The sequence below is a fragment of the Desmodus rotundus genome, chromosome 4 (assembly GCF_022682495.2).
Source record: "Desmodus rotundus isolate HL8 chromosome 4, HLdesRot8A.1, whole genome shotgun sequence".
Lineage (NCBI taxonomy): Eukaryota > Metazoa > Chordata > Mammalia > Chiroptera > Phyllostomidae > Desmodus > Desmodus rotundus.
The window spans coordinates 23853798-23879664 of record NC_071390.1 but is presented as its reverse complement, the minus strand read 5'-3'; the positions used below and the strand labels follow the sequence as shown (position 1 = coordinate 23879664).

At 53.7% G+C, this 25867-nt stretch overlaps 1 protein-coding gene across 3 annotated transcripts; it reads right to left on the bottom strand.

Annotated features, from left to right (window-relative positions):
- Positions 1–1125: 1125 nt before the first annotated feature.
- Positions 1126–24454, bottom strand: PYROXD2 (pyridine nucleotide-disulphide oxidoreductase domain 2). Of its 3 annotated transcripts, XM_024563179.3 has the most exons (16): positions 24284–24454; positions 20566–20585; positions 18474–18567; positions 18314–18387; positions 16218–16373; positions 14233–14386; positions 11888–11949; positions 11690–11787; positions 9445–9586; positions 8893–9027; positions 7519–7591; positions 7107–7263; positions 4815–4969; positions 3983–4089; positions 2346–2466; positions 1126–1585 (listed from the first exon to the last, which is right to left on the bottom strand). In XM_024563179.3, exons 1-16 carry the CDS (start codon positions 24408–24410, stop codon positions 1515–1517), a joined length of 1746 nt encoding a protein of 581 aa, XP_024418947.2. In that variant the 5' UTR covers positions 24411–24454; the 3' UTR covers positions 1126–1514. The 3 variants fall into 3 exon arrangements, with proteins under 3 accessions (XP_024418947.2, XP_045053459.2, XP_045053460.2); XM_045197524.2 differs by lacking the exon at positions 2346–2466; XM_045197525.2 differs by lacking the exons at positions 11888–11949; positions 14233–14386.
- Between the last annotated feature and the right edge of the window lie 1413 nt (positions 24455–25867).

The following is a 25867-nucleotide window of genomic DNA, read 5'->3' as shown; positions in this document are numbered from 1 at the left end:
ACAAGTCATATTTGTTATTCGATTCTGTTCTTTATGCGAGAGTTAGAAAAGGGTCGGCTGGGAACCCAAGGGCGACGGAACGAGGCAGCTGCACAGAGAACGAAGACACATCTCACTGCAGGTGTCAGCCAGCGCTGCCCACACTTCACATGCTTCGTTTCCCTCCCTGCCCCTCCCTGCCTTGTGCCGGGTACAGAAATGACAGGAACATCTTCACCAACAGTAGTGGCAGCGAGACCACCACTGTGTGCGCAACGCTTACCATGCGCCAGATACTGGACTAGAAGCACGACCTGCCGTCTTATTTGATCTTTTAATCACAGCGCCTTACAGATGAGAAACCTGAGTTCAGGGAGGTTAAGTAAGGAGGTGGGTGCATCTTAATCTGTATAAACTTGCCCAGGGAAAGGAGCAGGGAGAGGCCCCAGGGAAGCTCCCACCTCCTCTGCCCATGGGGCCTGCTGGACCTGCGGCCTTGCATCTGGGATTGGAGAAGCTGGCTGGGAGGGTATATTACCACAGACACATTTGCACGAATCTTTCTGACCAAGAGTGACAGCCCACTCTTGAGTAACATAAGTCTATGTGGAGAGATTTTAGTGATGTGACAAGTATGCCTCACTCACTGGAAGTGAGAGGCGGAATGCTCTAGAATCAGGAACATGGGCTCCCAGCTGGCCCATGGCTGTGCCTACCTTGTGCTCACCCTTGATGGCTGTTTGCCTGACTGGTAATCTTGACGGTCTGAGAGGCCAAGCATTGTTCGGGCCTGTAGCCCCTGTGGATGACTCGGTGGGTCCCTGGGCAGCTGGGTCACATCTGCCGGGACTGGGACAGCAGTAGATTGGGCCTCGGCGGGATGCCCCCCCATCTGATGGTGGTGGGGGCCCAGCGGTGAGATGGGGATGCTTGCCGGCCAAATGGGCTGTTCGGAGCTGATGTCGTGAGAATACTGAGTGTCCCAGATGAGTGCATCCCGCCTCTTGCACACAGACATGCAATCCCACAGTCCCACACTACCTGTGCTGCTGATGTTCTGCAGAGAGAACAACGCGCCCCTTCTGTGTAAAATGTTATTTTTATTTTTTATTAAACATTTTTGAAGATTATTTATTTATTTTTAGACAGAGGGGAAGGGAGGGAGAAAGAGAGGGAGAGAAACATCAGTGTGTGGTTCCCTTTCGTGTGCCCCCTACTGGGGACCTGGCCTGAAACCCAGGCATGTGCCCTGCCTGGGAATGGAACCAGTGACAACTTTGGTTCACAGGCTGGCACTCAATCCACTGAGCCACACCAGCCAGGGCTAAAACATTATCTTTAATAAAACAAAAGCAATTCATTCATGAAGGCATGGCTACTAGGTTAGTCAGTACCAAATGCAACTTGAATGTTTTTTCTGAAATAGTCGTTTCAGCCTCGAGGACTAGTCTCCCTCAGGCCATAGCCTGGGAAAAGGACCCAATGCAGACTTAAAAGCTTCATTAAAAGGGTGGATTCTTCTTTCTGATTCAGGGTCACATGCTCTTGAGGTCCTCAAAGACGACATGGGCTGCATTGCGTCCAGCAGCTCCCATGACACCTCCTCCTGGAAGGGAATCTCCCATGAACCAAAGCTGCACTCGCCCCCCAACCCCAGGGAGGGCCAGGGCTTGCAGGGGACCCTCAGCCACGCAGAGTGGAGATGCCTGAGGGAGGTGCTCGGGGTGCGGGCATCAGAACCACTCTGATGACGGAAGACAGATTCTGGGCCCCCCCTGCGGGCTTCCTGACTCAGAGCTCTGGGGAGGGGGCCCGGCACACAGTCCAAGGAGGTGTCCCCTCTCAGTCTGAGAGCCGATGTGCTAGGTGAGGAGACTCTCACTCAGCACATGGAAGACTGAGGGCTGGAGCGGGAAGATGTGGAAGTGCGGAGCCGTTCTGGGAGGCCGAAGCCCACACAGTGCAGAGAAGGTGTCAAAATGATGGGCCCTCAGCGGTCAGTTAAGCCTGGGATACGTGCAGGGAAGAACTTGTACGTTGAGAAACTGATTAACTGTATCCTTACTAGTCTAGACCATGGAGGGGAATGTCAGTCTTAAACTGGAATTTGGAGCGGTGCCTCTGGGACACACCCTCAGACCTCAGGAGGCGGCGGTGTGAGCTAGCTGACCTGCAGGCTGCGGCCAGCCTGGCGAAGGCCACCGTGTTTCTGCGAATTCTGAATATGGGGGACGGCTTGTTCTTGTAGGAGTCCCGTGCCTGCGCCCTCTCTCCCTGCCGCCCTCACTGTTTCTCCTGGTCCCGCTCTGCATGCCTCTGATGTCTGGCCAGCCCTTGCATCCGTGCAAGGACCGTGGGTCACTCACCAGGATGGGCCCCGCTTCCGCAGAGATACAGGCCCCGGAGGGGGCAGCGGTAGTTGGCATGCAGGGGCACGGGGCGGGCAAAGTAGAGCTGGTCCAGCGTCATGGCGCCGTGGAATATGTTCTGCAGGGGCAGGGCCGCAGTCGTTAACTGAGGGGTGTTACGGTCTTCCCCGCCTGTGCAGGCCTCTCCCCATCCCCAGTTCTCTGAGGAATGGTTTCCTTCCACAATGTTTCCTTGGTTGTTAGGGCTCAGAAAGGGGAGGGGCGGAGAGGGAATGGGTGAGTGTCCTAGGGCTGGGGGCGAAATTCTCCAGAGGCCTTGTGTCAGGAAGAAAGAAGGGCAGAGACCATCTTCAGAGCAGGAGGAAACCGAATGGGACACTTTAGAGGGAGATTCTGAATGTTGGGCTGTGGACTGGGAACCTTGCTCACTGTTTGGTCATAGAGGAATTTGACTTATTTAGCTGCTGGCATGTGTTTCTTTGACCAAGACAGCATCTGAGCCTGGGCCCAGGGTCACACTCCAGCCAAGCACAGCAAGTGGCCCACAAAGGGCATGGGGATCCCATGGAGCTCTGTTCTGCTCCAACGGCCTGGGTCGGACCCGCCTCGGAGGGAGGCAGGGTGGACAAGCGGAGGGTCAGCCTCGTGCGGCTGGTCTGGACAAGCAGGACAATATCTTCAGGACGTTGCCATGGGATGTCCTTCCAGCCAACGCTCTCAGCGTGTCCCAAACTGAGCTCGTCCTTGACCCGCAAGTCTGCTCTCCGCTGTCTTCCCTGCCTCAGTGGGTGACTGCACTTTCTTCTCCTTGGCCTCCAGGCTGGATCCTCCATGTCATCTGCCCCTGACATCTACGTGCATATTGTCACCAAGACTTCTAACTCCTGCCTACCCCATGCCTTCCACACCCACCATTCCTTCCCTTCCCACTGCCTGGCCTCTGTTATTATTCTCCAGCTGGATCACTGCGGCCCAATAAACACATAACATGAGCCACAGATGTGGGTTTTATTTTCTACCAGCCACATTAAGACTTTAAAAAGGGACTGGTGAAATGGATGTCAAAATATACTTCATTTAACCCAGGAGATCCAAAATATTACCATTTCAGTATGGGATCAGTATAACAATTATTAATGAGACATTTTACACTTTTCTCACACTAAGTATTTGCAGTTTGGTGTGCCCTTTACACCCACAGCCCATCCATTTCAGTCCAGACACATCGACACCCTCGACAGCCACACTGGTGGCAGCCACACTGGTGGCTGGTGGATGCTGTGCTGGAACTGGTCTCCTAACTGGTCTCCCAGCCCCCAGTAGGCTTTTGAGGCACCGACTTGAAGCCAAGGACAAGCTGCCTTAAGGGAGGGAGCGCCCTCTGAAGGCATTCAAACAGGATGGGCTGACGTGGACGTCCAGTTGGAAGGGCCACCATCCTGTGATCTTCTCAGCAGGTGCCGTCTCTCTTGTCTGCATCTCCCTTCTCTTCCCTTGCTCCCTAGACCTGCCCCCTCCTCTGTCCCCTCTTCGCCATGGTCTCTGTCACTGTCCTCCCTTCCGATGAAGGCTGTGTGTGCAGCAGGGTTGCAGAGAGAGAAATGTGATGAAGGACCCCCCAGGTGTATTCTTACCCCTCCAGGAAGCCCAAAGATTCTCTCCAAATCAGGTGGTGTGAGGACGTCTCTGCCCACCACGGAGCCCTTGAAGCCAGGGGCATAGGCCTCGACGCAGTCAAACACTGGCCCAACAGCGGGGAGACAGGATGGCGTTGGGAAGAAGAGGAGGAGGTTATGGTTCACAACTTGGCAAACTGACTATACGTCATTAAACTATACACTTAAAATGGGTTTATTTTAGCATACGCAGATTATATCTCAATAAGCAAAACAAAAACAGCAACAGTCCATAGGCGAATAAATAATTCAGTACAAAGGCCTATGGGTCTCAGGCTGGTCCAGCCTCCACTCTTTCTCACCTCCTTACCCCAACCCTGAACACAAAGGTATCTGTCTCCCTTTGACTATGCAAAGCTTTCTTCGCCTCATTGCTTTGCTCAAGCTGTTTCTTTTGCTTGGAATGCACTTTGCCGCTGCACCCACTCCTATTCATCCTTTACGGCCCAGCTCAAATGCTCCCCCTTTGGAAAGCTCTCCTTGTCTCTCTGGCTACCGCCTCCGCCTTTGGTTCACGTGGCACCTTGTACTGCAAGACGTCTCTTCATTACTCAGTCTGTGAGCAACCTGAGGGCAGGAGCTGACTTTTTGACTTTCTTAGCCCAGTACCTGACCCTGGAAGGCTCTCACTTTGTAGACTTAGGTTCCCCTGGGAACTTAGGTTCCTCTCTCCGCCTTGGGATAGAACCTGAAGGTGTTAATCCCGAATGGGGCAGTCAGAGGTGAGGGGTCCATTCAGACCACGTAGCCAGCTGGTGCTCCAGAGACAGGACAGGCTGGTCCCTTTTACCTTTGTCTGCATAAGCATTTCTCTCCTGCTCGTCCCAGACTTTGCCTCCAGCCAGAGTGTAGGGAGTGTACTGAGTGAAGAGGGAGATGACATGGCAGCCGGGGGGAGCCAGGGTGGGGTCCAGCGAGGAGGGTATGCAGAGCTCAATCATTGGCCTGTGACGGGAGGAGTGACAGATGGATCTGGAGGGGCAGCTACCCCAAGCAAGGGGCTGGGGGCCGCTCTGAGGTGACAGGGGACAAAATGAAGGCATGGGACGAGATGATGCCAAGGCCGGGCCCATTGTCACTGTAAGGCCATGGTGGCTGCTCACTGGCATGGGGTCGGTGGCCACGAGGAGAGTCCAGAGCTTGCCCAGCCCTGAAGGTGTTGCCTGCCCCTGCCTTCCTCCACCTCACAGCCTGTAGAATAATCAGGGTCTCAAATGTCCCCAGGGTCCAGATAGACAACACAAATGAGTGAGGAACCAGGCTAAGACAGCAGGTGCCCAGGCAGCCAGATTTCAACCAACCTCACCCCTGCCTGGTGGTGACCTTTCCCAAGCAGGCCGAGCAAAGCCGAGCTGCTGGGGCAGCCTGACACCCAGAAGAAGCAGAGCCCGCTTCCTGCCCCTCCCTGTTTACAAACCCGTTCCACCTGAAGCACGTTCTTCCTCTGGTCTCCAAATATGACCGTCCTCAAAATGGCCACATGAAATGCCCCTTCCCCCTGCACCCCTCACTTGAGGTGTTTGCAGTGTTTCCTCTGAACTTGGATGCCCGCCAGGCATCTCCGGAGTAACTTGTCCAAGCCCTGGTATCCCCTAAAACCTGCTCCTCCCTGAACACATCACCTTCCCGTTTTCATCAAAAGAAACACCATCTTCCCGTGGCTCCTCTTTCTCACTCACACCCTACTTCCTGTTCAACAGCAAACCCTGGCAGCTTTACCTTCAAATACCCACTATGTGGCCACTTCTCACCACTTCCCCTGCCCCTACCCGGGTCCAGGCCACCATCCTTTCTCCCTTGGATTCTGTAATAGTGACAAGTTGCAACAGATGCCCTTTTTCTCCATACCGTGGCCACAGTGGTCCTTCTAAAATGTAAATCAGGCTTTGCACAAAATCCCCTGGAATAAAGTCCGAGAGTGGTCGACATGGCCCAGCAGATGCAGCAGCTGTGGCTCAGCCCCCACCTCCTACCCTTCACTCCCAGGTTCTCTTTCTCCAGCCACTCTGGCCTCACCCCTGTCCTTCCAACAAAGCACCACCCTCCTGCCCCAGGGCCTTTGCACCTGACTTTCCCTCTGCCTGGCTGTTCTTCCTTAGACACCCATAAGACCTGTGTTCTCACTTCCTTCAGGTCTCTGCTCAATGTCACATTATTGGAGAAGCCTCTTCTGACCTCCTAATAAAGCCTAACACCCTCCCCCATCCCCTGACCTATTTTTCTCCATATCGTCGTGCATGTTTGTCGCCTGTCTTGTCTCCCACCAAAAAGTGCCAGTGACCTGAGGGCAGAGGCCTTGCTGACTCTTCTTGCTGCTTTGCACGCAGGTCCCTGGACTAAGCCTGGCACAGAGTCGGAGCCCCAACACATTTAGGAATGGGTAAGTGGGCTTTGCCCTCTACCCTTCTCTCAGGGCACACACCCTCCTTACCTCATGCTACACATAGCTGTGTGCCTGCCTTATAACTTTGTGTCTGCGTTGTGCCCTACCTGATCCCCCATCCCCCCAACCAGTGCCTGTACAGCGCCTGGCGCAGAATAGGTTGTGAACAAGTTTTGGTGGACAGCTGACAGTAGGGAAAGATGCTTGTTCCTGCAACATCCCTGCCTGTTCCTAGAAGGTTGGAGACACAGCTGGGGTGTTGGGGGAGGTGGGAAATGCTTTTACAAGGTTTGGATCAAGGCAGATTATCAGAGGTAAGAGAAAATATAGAATCAGCTGAGTGTGTGCCTTTGGGTGGGCTGCTGAACTAGATAACCGCCTTTTCTCTTCCAGAAAGCGTTTTCTCCAATTCTTCTCAAATGCCAGCACGGGCCCCTCTGTGGTCCTTTGCTCCTTCTGCTGACCTGTGACACTTGGCCGAATGTGTTCCACTCATCACCTTTGCCTGCCTAGGCCCACAGATTTCTGGCCTGGGATGCGTTTCCTAGCCTTAGAATCTAAGTATAGATTTAGGCAGATCCTATGTCATTGTATTTAACACCAGGTAGAAGAGCCAATCCCTCCTGGACAGTTCCTCCCACCTCACCAGGACCCTGTGTGGGAACAACCCAGGGGACGCAAAGCCCAGGGACCACCCACCTGTGGGAGGGCCGGCCATCCACAGCATCCTCAAAGGCCTGATGGAGCAGGTGGGTATCTTCACAGTTCAGGTGGATGGAGCACTGGTGATGGGGCAGTGGCTGGCCCCCAGGAGCATTGGGGGCTGCCAGGAAGTCAGGCAGCCTGTTGACAGCCACTGAGAAACCAAAGCGAGGGAGGAGTCAGGGCCCAGAGGACTGTGTCCTCAGCCCCTCGGGGTCCTCTGTCTCTACCCACCACCCAGTGTTAGACTAGGAAGAGAAAGTATGAACAAGTGGTTCACTTTCAAATTGGGGGGCAGGCTGGAGGTCAGGGATAGAAATGATGACATAGGTCAGTTTTCCCCAGACCTGGACACGGCTCACTCCGATCCCGTCAAAGAGGTGGCTCCACAACGGGGTGTGCCTCTTACCGTTGATCTTGGTAACAGGTGACTGGGTGTCCAGCTGAGAGATTCTCTCCACAAACTCTTCAGGAAGCCACTCCTGGAAGCAGAAGTTTCCATAACAGGCCTGGGGATGGCTGGGCCCCAAAGTGGCTGCCTCCTTCCTTTGCTCAGACTGGTCTCCTGACCTCTATCTGCTCCCAGAAGTCCTCTCCACCCTTCAGAGATCAGCCAAACCACCTTCTCCGAGAAGTCCCCCTCTCCTAACCACTTCTCCCTCTGTGACCTGCCAGCAGTCCTGGCTGTGAAGGGCCTACACTAACTCCTGCGTTAGATATGGCAGGTGGTCTGCGGGCCTCTTTCTCCTCCAGTCTGCAAGCTCCAGGAAATCTCGATGATCTCAGAAGTGCCTTAATGAGATGCTTTTCTAACTGATGTTTCTTGGATTTGATTAGCAGAGTCACTCAGAAAAAGTGGCGCCTGCCCCAAGAGTAGTCCCAAGAACGGTTGGGAGCTCCGTGCACATACACATGTTCTCACCTATTTTAGGGACAGGGACGCATGGTCAGTTGCAAAAATTACTCCAAACCCTCGCCCCTCTGTGCATGCACGTCCCTCTGTAATGTCCTCCAGTTCTGACTCAGGCTGGCCATGAGGCTAGACCAGTGTTAGTAGATAGGATGCAAACGGACGCCTGAAAAGCACTTGCGTGGTTGAGTTTGCTTGCTTTTGCCTTCTGCCAGGCGCTGAGAATATGCTAGAGGATGAACGACAGGTGGACCAGAGCCAAGTCACCCCGGTCATTCCGGCAGAAACTGTGCTGCCCCAGCCACAGCCTGCTGCTCCCTGGCATGTGAGCAGGCCCAGCCAAGGTCAGCAGGGCCCACTGGTTGACTCGGAGCTGATGGCAGATGTATGAGCAAGCCCAGATCAGCTGAACTCAACCAAGATCAACTGAATTCTCCAGCTCTCTGTGCTAAATCAGTATTTCTTGTCACATGCCCAGAAGTCGTGTGGTGATTTATTATGTGGCATTCAAATGGAAATGCATAATCGACCCAGACAGTGGAATTAGGGTTGGTTAGGAAGGAGAAATCAGGATAACAGAAAAGTTGTGTAAATAAGTCTGGATTGAAAGTCAGACCTGGGGTCCAGCTCTGGCTCTGTCCCTTGCCACCTGCATGGCCTAGGGCACCTCACCTCTCGGACCCTTCACCTCACCTGTGCAACTTCTTTCCTGTCAGCTACCTGCCTGCTAGGTAAGAAAGAGGACCCACTTCCCCCAGTGTGGACAGACTTGGCACTTGCATCCCCACCCTGGTGCAGTCCTGACTCCCTCGATCACCCATTTTTCAGCCCCTGTCTTGTCAGACACCTTAACCTCCACCCCCCAGGCCTCACCTGTGGCGTCAGCTTCAAGAAGGTTATCTGCGGCGATGCATTGGACAGCACCACTTTGCTCCTCACCTCTGAGCCATCTTGCAGCACAACTCCTTGAACGCCTCCTCCACTGCTCACCTGTACCTTCGCCACTGGCTAGACCCCACAGGGACAGGGCCCCAGGAACCCCAGGGGGGAACACTAGGTTAGATCTTGAAGGATTTCCATCCTCTCTGCTGCTCCTAGACATTCATAGCTTCCCTGTCCTGAATCTACCTGCCAAGCCCCGCAGCTCCTTGGTGAAGCCTTAGCCCAGCCCCTCCAACTGGAAGGCTCAGCCTAGGTATGGGTTGGCGGTGGGCAAGTCAAGGGGCAGCAGAAGAGCTGGGACCCAGTTGACAGCTGCTCAGCACTAACAAGCTGTATAACCTGAGCCTCTGGACTCTGAGCCCCGCCTCGTCCACGGGTAAAACGAGGGAACTTCCAAATCTGAGATTTGTTCTACCTTAGGATCCTAGCCAATAATCAGAGTAGGGAGTATAGTAGGGAGTAGGGAGTATAGGGGCCATTCACCTTTTCAGTGAAGATACTTGCTCCATGTGCGGTGGCTGAGCTGGCGATGGCCTCAGAGAGGGCACCCATGCCACCCTGGACGTAGCCCCAGGCCCCCTGCGTCCCCTCCAGGCCCCCCATCATGTGATGCAGCAGCACATACCTGAGGGCAGATCATCAGAATCAGCAGCTGGAGCTGGGATTTAATCTCCCCAGAGTTCAGGGTGCAAATATTTCATCCTGTCTTGAACCTTCAACCTCTCCGTTCCCCACCCAGCCCTGTCCCCCCAGCCTTTCAATGGGCTCTAGGCTCCTGTCAGAGTCCTATTTCCCCGTCTCACATTCTCTCCCCGTGAAAATGTGTCTGCCAGCAGCTCTGGTAACAGTGAGGGGACGATGCCCAAACCACAGCCCCAGCTCTCTCCTGAGCTCCAGCCTGTTTGTCCACGGATACCCCCATTTGGATGGTTTCTTGGCAGGCATCTCAAACCTGCTTCTTTCCCACATTCCCCAGCCTATTCCTCCTTCAATCTTCCCCCACCCCAGTGAATGGCATCTTCAGCTTCCAAAAGAAACCTGGTGTCAATCTCGCCTCCTACTAGTCTATCACCACCTACGTCCAATCACAGGCTGTCAGCTCTGCCTCCTCAAGACCTTTCCCATGCCCCTGCTCCCTGCTGCTGCTTCCTGGTCCAGGCCACTCTCTTGTCTTCCACAAACTGCTGCGGTAAGTTCTTCCTGATTGGACCGCCTTCTCCTGCTCTTTCTTCCCTGCAGACCACTCTCCACGCAGAACTTGGAGCCCGATCTCAACACCCAGCTATGTTCCTGTCTCTTCCCTTCTTTCAAGCCTCCACTTGCTCACTGTTACTCTTAGGGTCATGGCCAGATTCTGAAACAGGTCCCCCAGGCCCCTGCCTGCTCGTCAGCCTCATCCCTGAGCATGCTCCCGCTGCACCCCCACCAACTGCATCTCTTCCAGTTCCATGAAGAGACCACACGGTTTCTCAACTCCCAACCTTTTGCACATGCTGTTCTCACAGCCTAGAGTCCCCTTCCTCCCTCACTTTTTACTTAATTAATCCCTCTTGTCCTTAGAGTCTCAGATTAAACATCTCTTTCTCGTGGCGGGTTTCTCTGACTCCAGAGCCCGTGGTTCCCCTGCTTCGTTTCCCCGATCACAGCGCTCTCCGCATTCCGCTATGATTACTGGCTCTGAGTCTACCTCTCCCACAGGATTTCAGCTCCATTTACCACTGGAGCCCTAGCACCTAGCATAGGCAAGTGCTCCATCAATATTTATTGAAAGAATTAATGAAGAAACAAATTACTTCAAGGCACATTTTACAACCTGGGTAGTAGCTAATCCTCCTGGAGACCCACAGAGAAAGGATAGGAGGCCCCAGCAGAAAGATCAGAACTGGCTGTTTGATCACAGAGCTTGGCCAAGGTGTGGCAGCTGCTGCCAACCCCCCTTTTCCTCGGCCTGGGGAACCTGGGGCTGGCTTGATGCATGCTGAAAACCACTTCCAAAGGGTGCTCTCCTCTCCTGAGAGAAAACCCACAATGACAGCTTCTAGCTGCGTCTTCTGGTACATGGGACATGGCCCAACACCTGGCAGCATCCTCCAGCCCAACCCCCCCCCCCCACACACACCCCTTCCCTTCCTGCTCCTACGGGGGCTCATCGAGTCCTACACAACTAACAACCCCGCTGTGTCTGACTGCCCCCGCTCGGACCAGGCTGCCAGCACAGACACCCCACTCACAGAGCAAAAGGCAGCTTCCTACCCTCACAAAGGTGCCTGTGTGAGAGCGTGTCCTGGGACCCAGGGAAAGGATCAGTGGGAGATGGAGGGGCCCCCGGGCTTCCTGGGAGGGGGGAGATGCCAAGAGGAGAGGAGAAAAGGTGGTAGGAATCTCTGTTCACGTGAGCCATCCCAGTGGGAGGTGGTGAGCGGCTTTTCTTACTGAAGAATGGAGAGTAGTGGCTAAGAAGGAAGATTTGGGGGAGGAGGGTCAGGTAACTTGGGCTGCAGATCAGCTCTACCACTTACTAGCTGTGTGACTTTGGGCAAGATATTTTCCTTCTCTGACCCACGGCTCTCAGATGTTGTTAGCGCGAAGGCTGGATGGATGGTGTGTGAAGTGCACGGCTTCGTGCCTGGTTCCCGGGGTGGGGGGGAGCTCAGTGAGTGACAGTTGTTATCGCTCCTCTGGGGAAGTTCCCTCCTCTCCCGCTGCCCGCCTCGCCTCCCGCACTCACCCACTCCCCGGGGTGTGGGGACTTGTCATGGCTCCAATCACAGCATCCGTTGCTAGAGTGGCTTTTAGAGGCTCGGACTCAAACCACTGATCCAGCACCTGCGGCAGCAAAATGGCAGGGAGAAGGGAGGGCTCAGGGGCCTCAGGAGGAGAGAACGCCTCACTGCGAGGCCCAGCCGGAGGCCGGGGAGCCCCTCACCTTGGCTATTGGAGCTGTGAGCACCTGGTAATACTGGGGCAGCCGGGCTCCCAGGATGTGGCCTGGAAGAGGAAACCCATAAAACATAAACTGAGACAGGCAAGAAGGAAACGCTCCAAACTGCAATCTCTCTGCGCCTGCTCCTTTGCCCATAAGATGGGAGTAACGTGTCACACACCTGCGACCGATTGTGAGGATTCCACAAAGGTGTAAAATGCTTGCAAGTTCCCAGGCACTTAACACATTTTAGCTGCTGGGATTATTTTGCGAACATTTTATTTATTTTAATATATTTTATTGATTACGTTATTATAGTTGTTTGATTTTTTCTCCCCTTTATTCCTCTCTGCCTTGCACCCCCTCTCCCACCAGCATTCCCCCACCTTAGTTCATGTCCATGGGCCGTACATATAAGTTCTTCGCTTCTCCATTTCCCATATTATTCTTGACCTCTCCCTGTCTACTTTGTACCTACCATTTAGGCTTCTTATTCCCTGTACCTTTCTCCCCATTCTCCTCCCTCCCCCTCCCCACTGATAACCCTTCATGTGATCTCCATTTCTCTGGATCTGTTCCTGTTCTAGTTGTTTGCTTAGTTTTTGTTTTTTAGGTACAGTTGTTGATAGTTAGGAGTTTGTTATCATTTTACTGTTCATATTTTTGATCTTTTTTTTCTTAGATAAGTCCCTTTAACATTTCATATAATAAGGACTTGGTGATGATGAACTCCTTTAACTTGACCTTATCTGGGAAGCACTTATCTGCCCTTCCATTCTAAATGAGAGCTTTCCTGGATACAGTCATCTTGGATGTAGGTCCTTGCCTTTCATGACTTTAAGTACTTCTTTCCAGCCCCTTCTTGCCTGCAAGGTTTCTTTTCAGAAATCAGCTGATAGTCTTATGGGAACTCCTTTGTAACTTGTACCTTATTCCCTTACATTGAACTCTGTAAGGCCTGTGCCCTGGGAGGGAGCCGGCTTGGCTACTCCACCCCTTGGATACTGATTCAGAGTATCTCAGAGAGGGACTAGGTAGTAATGCAGTGAGGGTGGGGATCTTAATCTCCAGCTATTGTAGCCCCTGTGCCTAGCTTTGTCTGGCACATAGTAGTTGCTCAATAAATATTTATTACATGAACATTTCAGCACGAACTTCTTTGGACTAGTAATCTGAGAGAGAGTGTCTACTTCTGGTGTGTGTGATAGATACTACTGGCTCCAATCCTTCTCCCCTCCCACATCCACACATGTGGCCGTGTAACTCCACTGTGCCTCCCACCCCAGCTGGGTTGCTCCTGCCTGACTCTTGATTCTGGACTCATCCACACGGTTTGCTTGGCCAATGAGGTGTTTGAAGATGTGATGCAAACAGCGGCTTGAAATTGGCCTGGACATCAATCAGGGCTTCCGTCTGTGCTTCTGCCACTGCAGTCAGAAGGCCAGGCCTGGACTAGCCTGCAGCTCCCAAGAGGAGGCTGAGAGGCACCTGGAGCAGAGCTCTGCCTCAACCACAAACATATGCGTGAGACCACACCAGATCAGCTGAGCCTAGCTGGATCAGCTAAACCATGCAGATTCGTGAGAAACACACTTTTATTTTTAATGTCATTGGAGTTTTATAGCTTTATGCAGCAATTTTGGGATCATAGCTAACTATTTCAGTATTTTTCTAAAACACAAAAGCCAAACTGGCCTTTATAACCTAGAGGAGTAGTAGAAAAGAGTAGCATGCTTAGCCAAACTTCCCTTCACATAGCCATGGCAGACATGATTAATTGATCACAGAATTTTTTCTTGCTGAGCCCAGATCTAGCATCCTCTTTGTATGGGGTGCCTCTTCAGACTCTCTTGGCCCCTATCTCTTACCCTGGCTGGCTGAGGTGACAAGCTCCATGCAGGCTCCGTCAGCTTCACACAGTGCAGCCCACAGCACCCCACCTCACACCTGTAAGATGTGCCTCTTCATTTCTGCCTCGGAGCCCCCCGGCCCCATGGCAGGATACCCACAAACAACCCCTTGGCACCCATGGGTGCACAGCCTATGTGGGAATTAATAGCTCGTGGGGCAACCTTTGACCAATGGGAGAAGGAACCCGGGGGAGAAATGTTTCTCCTTTCCTCTCCTGGGAAGGGTCTCATGTGCATTTCATAAGACTTCCAGAGGGCCCCCAGGGGGTCCTGCACCTTTGTCACCCACATGGTGGCCAGCAAGCAGGCCGCCCCTGTAAATGGACGACGGTGGGCAGGCTGCCGCGGAGGCTCAGGCGTGTGGAGAATCATGGAGAAAAGGGGCTCCGCTCCCTGAAGGTCGCACATCCTGCCCATGTGCCAGCCTGTTGGACTCACCCGCCTGCAGCAGGGGTGTGAGGGTGGCCAGAGACTTGAACCTTTGCAGCAGGGAGCCCCGCTGGAGGGCCTCCATGTCCACGGGGACTGCGTCCAGCAGAGGGTCAATGGCTAATGCCAAGTGATTTATGAAGTCCTCATATTGGGGAAAAGCCTAGAACAGAGCCCCAAGTCAAGACCCCATTGCCTAGAAGGCCATGGTCCCCCAAGCCTGGCCCTCCATGCTGCCCCGTGCAGCCTGCTGCCCCTCGGCTGAGCCTCTGCGGTTCCTCGGGCTTGATGCTGAGCTGGCTGAGCGGGGCTGTGCTGAGTTACTCCCTGTTCTAGGTCTGTGTGCTGCTGTGGACACCAGGGGAGGTCAGGGAGAGCCTGGGCAGTGGGAGAGCCCTCGGGTGGTGGCAGGAGCAAGGGGCTCATGCTGGCCAAGACCAGTCGTCAGCCGCAGAAAACTGGCAAGTACCTAGGGTGTGGTCTCTGTGATAAACCAAAAACCACTTAAAAGTTTCTTCTTTCTCTCCTGTGAGTCCACATGTTGCTAATAAAAGTAAGATCTCTTTCCCTGAATCCCAGCATGCCCACTGCTCTTTCCCGGTCTGCAAATCTCCCATGTCCTCTCTTCATAAGCAGGAACAGTAATCTCTTCCCTTCACCCCAGCAGCTCCCACGATGGAGTCCACTTCGACACCCACCCCCCTCCACTGTGTCACTGGAAGCCTTATCTTCATTTTCAGCCCAGAGCCTTTAATTTTTGTTTCATCTAGACTCACAGATATACCCACGGAATTTTAATAACTGTTACATGAGGAAAGTCCTGCGTTGAAGCCCATTTGAGAAGTCTTGATAAATGTGAAGTCAAACAGCTTTCTCCACAGCAGGCCTCTAATATGACAGCGGACAAAGGCAAAGACGCAATTCAGGCCCCGTACTTTCCACGATGGGACATGCGCCTGCCTCCCGTTCCTGTGGTCGGCAGCACTCAAGGCCACGGCCACTGTTCTATAGGCCCAGGGACCCGGCCTTGCCCGGAATCCTCTCTAGTGCACCCGAGACAGGCAGGATTTGGAGAACAGTGTGTAGGTAGGTAGTGGTCCCCAACCTGCTGCATGGAGGAATCACTTTGGAAAATGGCAAATGCCCCTCAGTGATTCTGACTGTCAGCCAGGTCAATACTAGATTAGCACAGCAAAAAGCAACCCACGTCAATTGTATTAACCTAGGTTCTTCTTACAACAATGTCTCCACCAAGCTATGAAGTAATGCGATGCCTTCAGCTTATATCTAGGCTTAGTATAAAAAGCAGCCATTCAAGGAATTGTTTAATATCTGCAAAACCGATCACACCAGGCCCACTGCATTCAATGACTCTTTAGACAAAGCAGCCCAACAAACCCCTCATAATGCACTCCTCAGGGAAGAGCGTGCTCCCCCTACCAGACACGGGCGCTCCCTTCAGCAGACCTGACTGCCAGCACGGACGGTTTCTCGCCTTGGGCTGGCAGAGGATTGATGCCCGATCGAATTAATATTTATTACAACTCTCTTGTCCTCAATTCCTGATCTAGTTCATTCTATCCTTAATTGTGCCTGATTTGTCCTTAATCCTTCTTTTTGGCCTTCATGTGCTTTAATACTGATAACCACTTAAGTTCTGCCGGGAAGCAGGAGAGACAGAAAGGGCATGCAGTGCAAGTTCGTAGCAGTGGGTTCTCCGCTGAAACTCAGCAGGCAGAGGCCACTGAACACACATGGGTTTGGGGGGCCCCAGTGTCCCCTGGTCTTAGCCACTGGCCTCCATCCCCCTCTCCTCCCAGTGTCCAAGATCAAAGGCTGGCACAGGCTGACACCCTCCTAGGGCTGGGGGGATGGCCTGTCCAAGCCCCTGCAGACCTTGGACACGTGTTCCAGGACAACAAGAGCCCATTGCCTCTCAGCTGCCTGCAGGCTGGAGAGGGAGGAGGAGATCTGTGGCTGCTCACTTTCCCTACCTGGGCATCCTTCTGTGAGAACTTGGCAATCTGCTTCTGGTTTTCTGCCATGTTGGTGCCCAGAAGTAGGGACCTGGGTAACCTGCACCCTGTGCCTTCTTCCAGCATGGGGGTAAAGGAGTAGGGGTTTCGAAGGTGAAGCTTCAGCCCATGATTCTGCAGAACACAGACCAAACACGCAACATTTGAAGAAATGTGTAGCCTCTGCCCTTGACCCTTCTCTGATTGTGTTTATGACCAAGCATGTTCCTGCATGCAGGTTCCCAAGGTCCTGATGCCTATTTTTTAATATAAGTGAATAGAAGCCCTCTTCCCCAGGTACTCTGTGGCAGACCATACTATACCATGCCACACTGCGTCACACCACATCATATCATACATACCATGCCACACCACAACACACAACGCCACACCACACTATGTGACGTCACAGTGCACCATGCAAAACCCTGCTACCCTGTGCCAGGGACCGCACTGGGGTTTTCAGCGGTCACCTTACACGCAGCAACTCTGCGTCACCTTCATTGTGCAAACGCAACAGCAGAGGCTCAGAGAAGTTAGCTGACTTGTCAGAGGTCACGTTGGGAGGTGGATCGGGGTTTCCAAACCACCTCTCTGTGACTCCAGAGCCCTGGCTCACTCTCAGCACTAGTCTGTAGCTTTCCCCCGCTCCAGAGATAAATAATTAAAATTTAGAAAGACATAGTAAAGCAACAATTATGTGAAAATCCATATGTACAAGGTAGATAAATTATTCACATAAAAAAACTTCATTTACTTTGCAGACTCATTTACTCCATGGGCACCTTAAATGGAAGTTCCCTTGAGGTATTTAAAATATGATTTGCTTTACAAATATTTGAGTAGCACAAGGAACTTTTCAGGAGTATATTTAAAAAAAAATGAAGTGAATAATCATGAGAAAAATTCTATTCTATGATTCTTAGTTTTCAGAAGCTAGATTTTCCAAAAGAAGGGTCTACCCACCCACCCACCACCACATCTGCCGCTGTGTGTAAGCGGCGCGTTTGCAAACCGCCTTCGGCTCGAGTCTCCGAGGGACCGAGGACCAGAGACCCTTGTCCAGGCCTTGGCTCGGTTTCATCCAGTCCTGGTTGGTGACAGGCTCATTCTCTCTTTCCTCTCCTCTCTCTCTCTCTTCCTCTCTGTTTTTGCCTCTCTTTCTCTTAGGGGCTCGAAGAGTAATTTTTTAATGGGTTTCTCTAGTTACTTAGTTCAGAGAACTCCTCTTCGTGACACAGTTCAAGCAGCCAAAGAGCTGTGAACAGTGGCTCAACATCTTATTAATTTCAAACTTTCAACTTGGAGCCAAGTCGGTGCTAACGTACATGGCAGCTTCCTGTGCAGATGGCAAAGGACCTTTTTCTCTTGGGCGATGGAGGCACGAAGCAGGTAGAAGCTAGCGGGCTCAGGGATGAGGTGACCAGAGTTTATAAAAGAGGCAGCGGTGGGTGGAAGGAATCTGAAAGGGTAGGGGCAGTGTTGGCCAAGCCTTGCACCAAGGTCAAGCTATGGGAAGTCAACAGGGGCAGACTGAGAGGTCTCAGATCCCCTCACAACAACCCAGGGGCCAGAAAGGGTGAGAGTCCCTCTGACTTCCTGTTCAGGCTGCTGAGGATGGTAGCAGGATCTAAAGTTCAATCAGCCTCATGTCCTAAGACAGCTTTGCAAGCTCACAGTCTCAAGGGTTCAAGCTGGTTCCCCCAAGGGCCAGACTAGACGCCAGAAAGTGACTGGCAGGGAAGGGCGGGGCGGGGTCCCCGTCCCACGTCGGGTATCAGAGTGCTGCGCATAGGAACATGGGCCTCATGTTGTCAAAGCTCATCCATCAAAGGAAGTTTCATTCTTATGTGAAATTTCCTGATTTTTAAGACACTGGGTGGGCTAGACAAAACCCACCTCTAGGAATGTACCAAGGAGACCGTGTGGGATGGACAAGTCCTCAGGTGGAAGCGAGACCTTGGGGGCAGGGAATCATCGTGGGCACATGATAGGGAGCCTTCGCCCCAGAGGGAAGACGGACCAGACCCCTCCCGCCCTCCCATACCAGGCAGGCTACGGGGCAGGGGCACTACCTTCAGCTCCAGGTCAACGTAAATCTGTGGCCTCAGCAGGCTGAGAAGGTAGGATGCCCGGGAGAACTTAAACCCTGAAACCAAATCAGATGAAGACCGTTACCAGTGGCCACTGACGTATCTCCTGCCGCCTGTCCCCACACCACCTCTCAGGGCTCACCTGGAACGATCTCCTCCGTGACAGCTGCGCCCCCGATCACATGGCGCCTCTCAAAGATGACCGTGTTCACCCCCAGTCTCTGTAGGTACGTGGCCTGGGGGGACACAGAGGGCCCTCCCTTCATCCCTGGGGACGAGCCTGCAGTCTCAGGGTCCTCACTGCAGGGCCAGCCTGCCACCCCTCGGCTCATGCTGTTCTCACCTCTAGGAAAACCATTCTCCTTGTTTCCCATGTAAAGTCTCACTTTCCCAAATGTCTTCTAAGATCAGACATGATGGCTTCTGCCCCTCTAGTTCCCAGCTGAAGGTCACCTTCCCTCCTGCCGAGCCCAGGTGCCTCTGTGAACTCAGGCCCCTCTCCTCCAGGCAGGCGTGAGCTCAGCCCTCCTCACAGGCAGCTAGAGGCAGCACAGGACCTTTCCCGAGGGGGCTGAGCCAGCTTTGACTCAGCAGCTTCTAGTCCTCTCTTTCTGCCTGGGCGCCTCGGCACCCAACCTCCCAAAACGTGCAAAGGTGGGGCCAGTGATGGCAGCACCCAAGGCACCTGTTCCATAGGCCTCTGGAGGGTTCGCTGAGCTGGGCCTGGCACACAGAACGCACCCGATAAACGAAGCTGGGACTCCAGCACAGCTTTATTTGGAGGAGCAAATGATGGAGGGGTTTACTCACTTTTCTCTAGCACTTAATTGGAGATCAGTAAATATCTGCTGATTAGAATTTGTCGGGCTTTGGGTCTGTGCTGGTCCTTCCCCACCACCAAGGTGACAGCAGGGATGGTGTAGCTCGGAACTCAGACTTTTTAAAAACGGTTCATTTGGTGACTACTAGGTGCCAGACACTGGACTGGATCATCTCGTTCAATCCTTCCTCCCATTTCACAGGTGAGGAAACCGAGGCTCAGTGAGGGGAATCACTCTCCTCAGGCTCATGGAGCTGATGAACGCAGGGGCTGGGAATTGAACACAGCCGTTCTGGACCCGGGGCTACACCCCTACACGTCCCAGCGAGAAAGGAGAAAGCAGCGCTAACCTCGGGAAGCCGGCCTGGCGCTCGGAGGTGAGCCGCGCGCTCTCTGTTAGAAGAACACCTCCGACCAGGGGAGTCTGGGGGCGTAGAGACTGAGGCAGAGCAAGCCCCTCTGCACTTCTAAGCACAAACGAAAACGGGGCTCTGGGCCACCCGAAAATACCAAAGACTCCTTTCTGGACTGCGTGACTGCTGCTTCTCCACCAGTTCCCGCTCTCCTCCCCGCTCCCTGCAGACCAGATTTACTGAGGTGCCCAGTCAGAGTGGTCCCACTTTCTGACAGTGCCCCTCAAGAGCAAACACCTCCTTCCTAGAATCTCCCTCAAATCATCCAACCAAAGTGCAAATCAGAGAATCAGTAAAATGTTCAAGTAAAATTGGTATGTCAGGGAAAGCACTGAGATTTAACGCCTGTCTCATCCCTCCCCGGTGTTGTTAAGTCCCCCATATTGCTATTCTGGAGCTGCCGCTGCTTCTAGATGGTCCACATTCGCCTTGTGTTCTGAGCCCCTGCTGGCACCTGTGGCCTCCTACTTGCACGTGGACTCAGGTCTGAGAGGCACAGCCACAGGGTGGCCCTGGCCCAGCTTGGAGTGGCACCTCCTCTGCTGTGCTGGCTTCCTTCCCATCTCCAGGGTACACTTGGGACCGTGTGGCTGCTGTGGTTCCAGCAGGGCCTGGACCCAGCAGGGCTCACAGGGCTCTACACACAGGACTGCCCATAATCTGGGGGAGAGGGCCCCACCCAGCTCTGGTCACCTGGTCCCCAGGCTCAAACACGTCTCCCGGCCCGTGCCAGCTCCACACTTCCCCAGCTTTTCATCTTCTTGCCTCTGAAAGTTCCCTGATTCTCCCAAGGTCAAGGGGGAAATCCATGTGCATTAAGGAGAGGCAAGGAGAAGGAAGGGAGCCCCCGGTGTCCTCTTTAACTACTGCAGGTGTCCGTTCCAGCTGGCCACTGCTGAGCACCAGGCAGAGGGCACTAGCCTGCCTTTCCTTCTCTTCCGAGGCCACCGAGAGCCACACGCCTGGGGCCAGTGAAGTGGGGCAGAGGGTGAGGTACTCACCGCCACGAGACCATTGTGACCTGCAATGACACAGGGGAGAGGGGAGGTAGCAATTCCGGTCAGTGGGCAGACAGACACATTCCTTGAGTATTGTGGTCACCCATCCCTGTCCCCATGCCTGTGAAGATGCTGGAGAGGTAGCAGAAACTCGGGGGACCCCCTAAATCTGTACCTGGATGTTAGCACAGCCTCTAGCTTGATGCCTTAAAACACCTGGTCTTTCAGGGTCAGAAAACCCTGGTTCTTCCCCGCCTTGAAAGATGTCCTTTTACCCCGGCTTGGCCAGGGGCTCCATGCTGCAGTGAGGGGCAAGGAGGGATCTGTGGTCATCAGGTGGAAGCCGAGCTTCTGTCACTCGGGGATGAGTGGGTGACTGTCAGGGGCAGCGTCACACTTATGCTTGGCAGGGAAGAGAAGGGAACATGGCTGGTTCGCTGAGGTTGCAGCTTTCTGTCTGGCATGGAATCAGGGGCCGCCCAGCGAAGTGTAGGTCGTGTGGATGGCTGCTGTCCAGCTTCGCTTGTGTTGCCAGGTGTGGTTCATGGTAGTGCCCTGGAATGCCTCAGGCACATGGGTTTGTCTGTCAGTCCCAGTGCCCCCAAAACAAAATAAGCACAGTCCAAAAGGAAGTCATAAGGATGCAGTTTCCATGTGTGCCAGAGTGGCTGGTATGTTTCAAGGGTGCCAGAATATTGGGCAAACTCACCTTTCTTACATATAAAGATTCTTTCCAAAAATCTTAGGGGGCTGCCTTTGGGTTGGGAGCCCTGGACTTGGCTTGGGACGCGTGTTCTGCACCATGCCCACTGCTGGCAAGTATCTCTCCCACTTTGAGGAGCTTCAGGATCACCCGGGGACTCTTGCAAGTGCCGAGTCTCTCAGACCCTCCCGGAGGCTTCTCCACAGGCTGTTGGCAGGGCCTGGAACGAGCTTTCTCACAGGCCCCCAGGTTGTCTGATGCAGGGGGCCCCCCGGGGCTGAGCAGCCTCCTCTTTCCTTACTTTCAGGAGAAGGTGCAGCCACCCGTGGAGAATCCTCGTGGGGCAGAGAACAGTCCCCTGTCGTTTTCAGGGAAGGAGGTGGGGCTCAGTCTGGGCCACTCAGCATGTGTCTGCCCTTGGAGATAAGAGGTTGCCCTGTGTCTTCAGTGGTCAGGAGATGACTGTGTTCTCTGAGCACCAACCTGAATGCTGTGTCGACTCAAATAAAAATGCTCAGCTGCTAACTTCGCAAACATCCATAAACAGGGGAACAGCAATGACCCATGTGATGGATTTCTTCACAGCTGAGCTGATTTTGTTTTAAATTTTCCACATAAAAAACCCCAGGGTTTTAGAGGTCTTTGAGCCAGCCTCTCATCTGCATGAGGGATCTCTAGCACGGAGCTCCCAAACCCCTCCAACACGGACCCCCAGGAAGAAATGCACCCCGCTCTGCGGCCGGGCACAGTCCCTCTGCCCCCATGTCCGTTTCACAGAAACAAAGGTTTCAGGAACTGATATTAACTCCTATCATGTGACCAGCAGGTGATGGTCTTTTTGATAGTATTTTATTTTTTTTAAATGCTGGTGGATATACTACTTCTACATACTTTTGAAAATTCTCTTAAGAAACTTTAAAAAATATTGCTGGGTGGGATTCACGAATGGGCCGCAACCTGCAGTTTGAAGAGCTCTGGTCTCGGATACATACAGCTGCAGGGCCAGCCGTCTGGAGCTCGGCCTGGCTTCGGCTGTTTACCAGGCACGGCCCTGGGAGAGTCCGTTTAAAGGCCAGGAGCCTCGTGCTTCTTCACGTGTAAAACTGAGAGGATGCTGGGGACCTTGCAGTGTCCGCGGAGCGAGTGACCAATAATGTATGTAAAGCCCTGGCTCCTAGCAGACCCACAATAAACGATAGCTATTGGTCCTTTAATTACTGCTGATTATAAATCTTGGAAAACTAATAAAGGCTTCCCGGCAACTGGGTTCCAGTTCAATCATCACAGATAAGCCCACAAATGCACAAACACACTTCAAATGACAAAGGTCAAGAATCTCTCCTCCCTCCACCCTCCTCCCCGAGTCCTGGCTGAACCCTCCTGTGGCTTCTGGTGACCTCCCCCTGCCCCTTGAAGTGGCCTTAAGCTGCAGGCTCAGCTAATCTCCAGGCCTGGCTCCTGGGATCCTTAGGCAGCAGGCACCAGGGTTCTGTGGAGAAGCGGCTCTGAGCCAGGGGTTCTGAACAAGGGCTTCTGAACGTTTGGGCTGCAGCTGCCTTTATCGGATCCATTCAAAGGACTGGTTAGACATGCTGACCTCCAGGATCACCTTCAGTCCTGAGAATCCTGATCACGGGTTCGGGGCCCAGGAACCTGTAGTTTCACAAGCTCCTGGGTCATTCTTAGGCACATTCTTAGGTGACTAAGTCAGGGTCATCTTCAAGGTGGATCCTAGATACTGGTGTGACTTCAGGGACGCAGAGATAAGACTCATCGGTGTGTTGCGTCTGCAGCTGAACCATTGTGAACAGCTCAGAGAATGGAGGAAATGTTCTTCCCGAATTCAAAAACTCTCACCTGAGTGAGGAGTGTACCCCATCACTGAAGGAGGAGTGGGCTTGGATGTGAATCTTCGTTGTCCCACTTCTTTCTACTCTTTAAAGTGAATTAAAGTATCAGACATTGAGGGGTGGTGGTGGAGGTAACTATCCTCATTTGTCAATTGTGACCATAGGTGGCTACTGAGTTTGGCAAAAGTCACAGAGATTCCGTGAGAACGAATTGGCTATCTGGAATTTAGAGTACCGTCGTTTGTGCCGCGCCGCTTTCCATTCAGTCTCTAATAAGTGGCTGTAGGTGTGCGCGCACACACTTTCCCCGGGGGGCGCAGGCTCCTCTCCGCGCGCACAAAACTGAAGGAGGCCGAAACACGCAGCAGCTTCCCAGCTGTCTGCGGGGCGCGTCCTCCGCTCAGTCCTGTCACTGTCTCTGTATAAACCAGCTGGAAATAATGGCAACAGCTGGAACCAGGCCCTTCGTGAGTGTGCATGGCCGGCCCTGGGGAAGCGCAGCCTGGTCCTGGCCTGGTCCTGGTCCTGGCAGCCGCACGGTCACCGGGGAGAACGGGGGCTCTGCAGCCCGGGTCAGCGGACTGCAGCGGGACCACTGTTGCAGAGCCACACCCCACACGTGCAGGGCGGCGGCGGCGGCTCACCCTCTGCGGACATGCACTAGGATCTCTGGGACTCGTTTCTACTTCTTCCCAACTGCCCCCTAGGAAACAAGTCCGGTTTCCTCTGGGGATGACTGGCCTTAGCGATGAGGCTGTGGTGACCAGAACTCAGGGTACTTGGGCGGCTGGATTTCACTGGCCTGTTGTCCCAGGGGTCTTTCTCTCTAACCGTCACATACCATATGCTTTTCGAGAATATGGCAACCAGCAAATTTCACGGGAGGTGGAATGACCTAGTACCCCCGCATCATTCTGGAAGGGAAGATGCAAGCCCAGAGAGGGCAAGAATCTGTGCCAGACCACACAGCAAGTCGACGGCGGAGCCAACCTCAGAGCCCCAGTGCCTGCTTGCAGACTGGTGGGCTTTCCACCGCAGACCCTGCTGTCACTTGCCCCAATTCCCGGCCGCCGTGTCCGCAGAACACAGGGAAGGTTGGGAAGGGGGCGCTCCAGGTCTCTGGGCGGGTTGCCCTCCCAGCCCTCAGCTCTGGCTCAGCCCGCTTTACCTGCTCCTATCACCACCGCGTCGTACTCGGGTTTCAGGCGCGCCTTGGCTTCCCAGTGAGCTAGCCTCCAAGCAGGGCAGGGGGAGGCGCTCAGGGCCCTGCTGAGGCCTCGGCCACTTGCAGCCATTTCTGCCCAGTACTGGACCAGGAATTGGCCTGCAATCAGCGTTCGGCCTCCTCAAGCAGGGGGAGGAGCAGGGCCAGCGCAGGACGAGGGGAGGAGCTGCGGTCCCTGCTGCCCTTCTGGCCTTGGGCCGCGGCTAAAGGGAGGTGGAGCGGCCTGCGCCCCGCGGAGTCCGCACAGGACAGAGTTGCGGGGGGTCGCCTGCAGGCCTCCGGAGAATAACCTCTGCATTGACGGTTCTCGAGAGCTGATGTGTGCCAGGCGCTGTGCGGGCCCCAGGGCTCCTGTTTTACAGATGGGTGCCCCGAAGCCCTGAGGAGGGTGTGCGGCCTGAGTGTCCACTGCACTGTCCCATTTCTCATTAAGGAATTAAATGTCTGGGATGTGCTGAGTGGGAAATCTGAGACTCAGCCAGGGCCTCAGCAAAACTGGGGGGAGGGCCAGGTCTGGCGCTCGGCCCTGGAGAGCCACATGTCCTCTCCCAAATGCTTCACCTCCATAAGCCCAACAGGCTGCTGCAGGGGCCCGTTCACTCATCTGAAATTCTTGGGGTTCACCTTTTTCTTTGTAAAAAGGTTTTTATTTTCAGAGGGAGGGGAGGGTAGGGAGAGAAGGAAAGAAACATCAATCAGTTGCCTCTTGCATGCCTGCAGCTGGACACCTGGCCCACAACCCAGGCGAGTGCCCTGACCAGGAACTGAACCCGAGAGCTTTAGGTTCATGGGCATGACGCCCAACCCGCTGAGCCATGGCAGTCAGGCTACATTTTTCTTTTGATGGCCTGGGCACTTCTGTCTCTGGGCACCTTTCCCAAGATTCCTCAGGGATTAAAGATCATCTCTGTAAGTATCTTGAGCTAAAGCGCCTTTGTTCTTGGCCTATCCGTTAGCAGGCCACTCCCCCAGTAGGAACAAAGCACCCCAGGAACTGGGCGGGTCGACACTGCTCTGACACGTTCTAGAAACCCGGTTAGAAACTCACCTCCCAACTGGGAGAGTACATGGAAAAAGTGCTTCTGAGTAAGGGGGCACCCTGAAGACCTCCTCCCAAATCCCCTCCACACACCATGGAACAGTCACCCCTGCCTGCGGAGTGCTGCTGAAATCCCACTCGGGATGCTCCCCTGGTGTTATTAGAATTTTGGAAGTTAAACTGAGAATGTACCTCATGCAGCTGCTAAAATTTAAGGGGACAAAAGTGGGAACCCTAAACAGTGGGGGTGGGTGGCTTCCAGACTTAGTTTCCCCTTTGTGCTTTTCCATATTAGCCACAGTTTTACATTTCCATCCTTCACATCACAGTAAGGAGTGTGGTCCCCATTCTCTCAGGTGACTCTGTCCCTCACCGTCACCTTCTGAGCCCTTCAGCCTGAGGTGAGGTCCTAGGTCCTTTAGTACCTCTGTCCCCCCCCATTGTGTTCCCTTAATGGGAAAGAACAGCCTCACTGGCACGAGTTTCGG

Bases quoted from the DNA above. Each gene is read 5' to 3' on its own strand.
- PYROXD2 (XM_024563179.3), bottom strand. From the start codon at position 24,410: ATGGCTGCAAGTGGCCGAGGCCTCAGCAGGGCCCTGAGCGCCTCCCCC. The intron at 7,264-7,518 runs GTAAGAGGCACA...TTGGTTTCTCAG, and splicing joins ACCTGTTACCAAGATCAACG to TGGCTGTCAACAGGCTGCCT. The intron at 4,970-7,106 runs GTGGGTGGTCCC...CTCCCGTCACAG, and splicing joins GATGGCCGGCCCTCCCACAG to GCCAATGATTGAGCTCTGCA.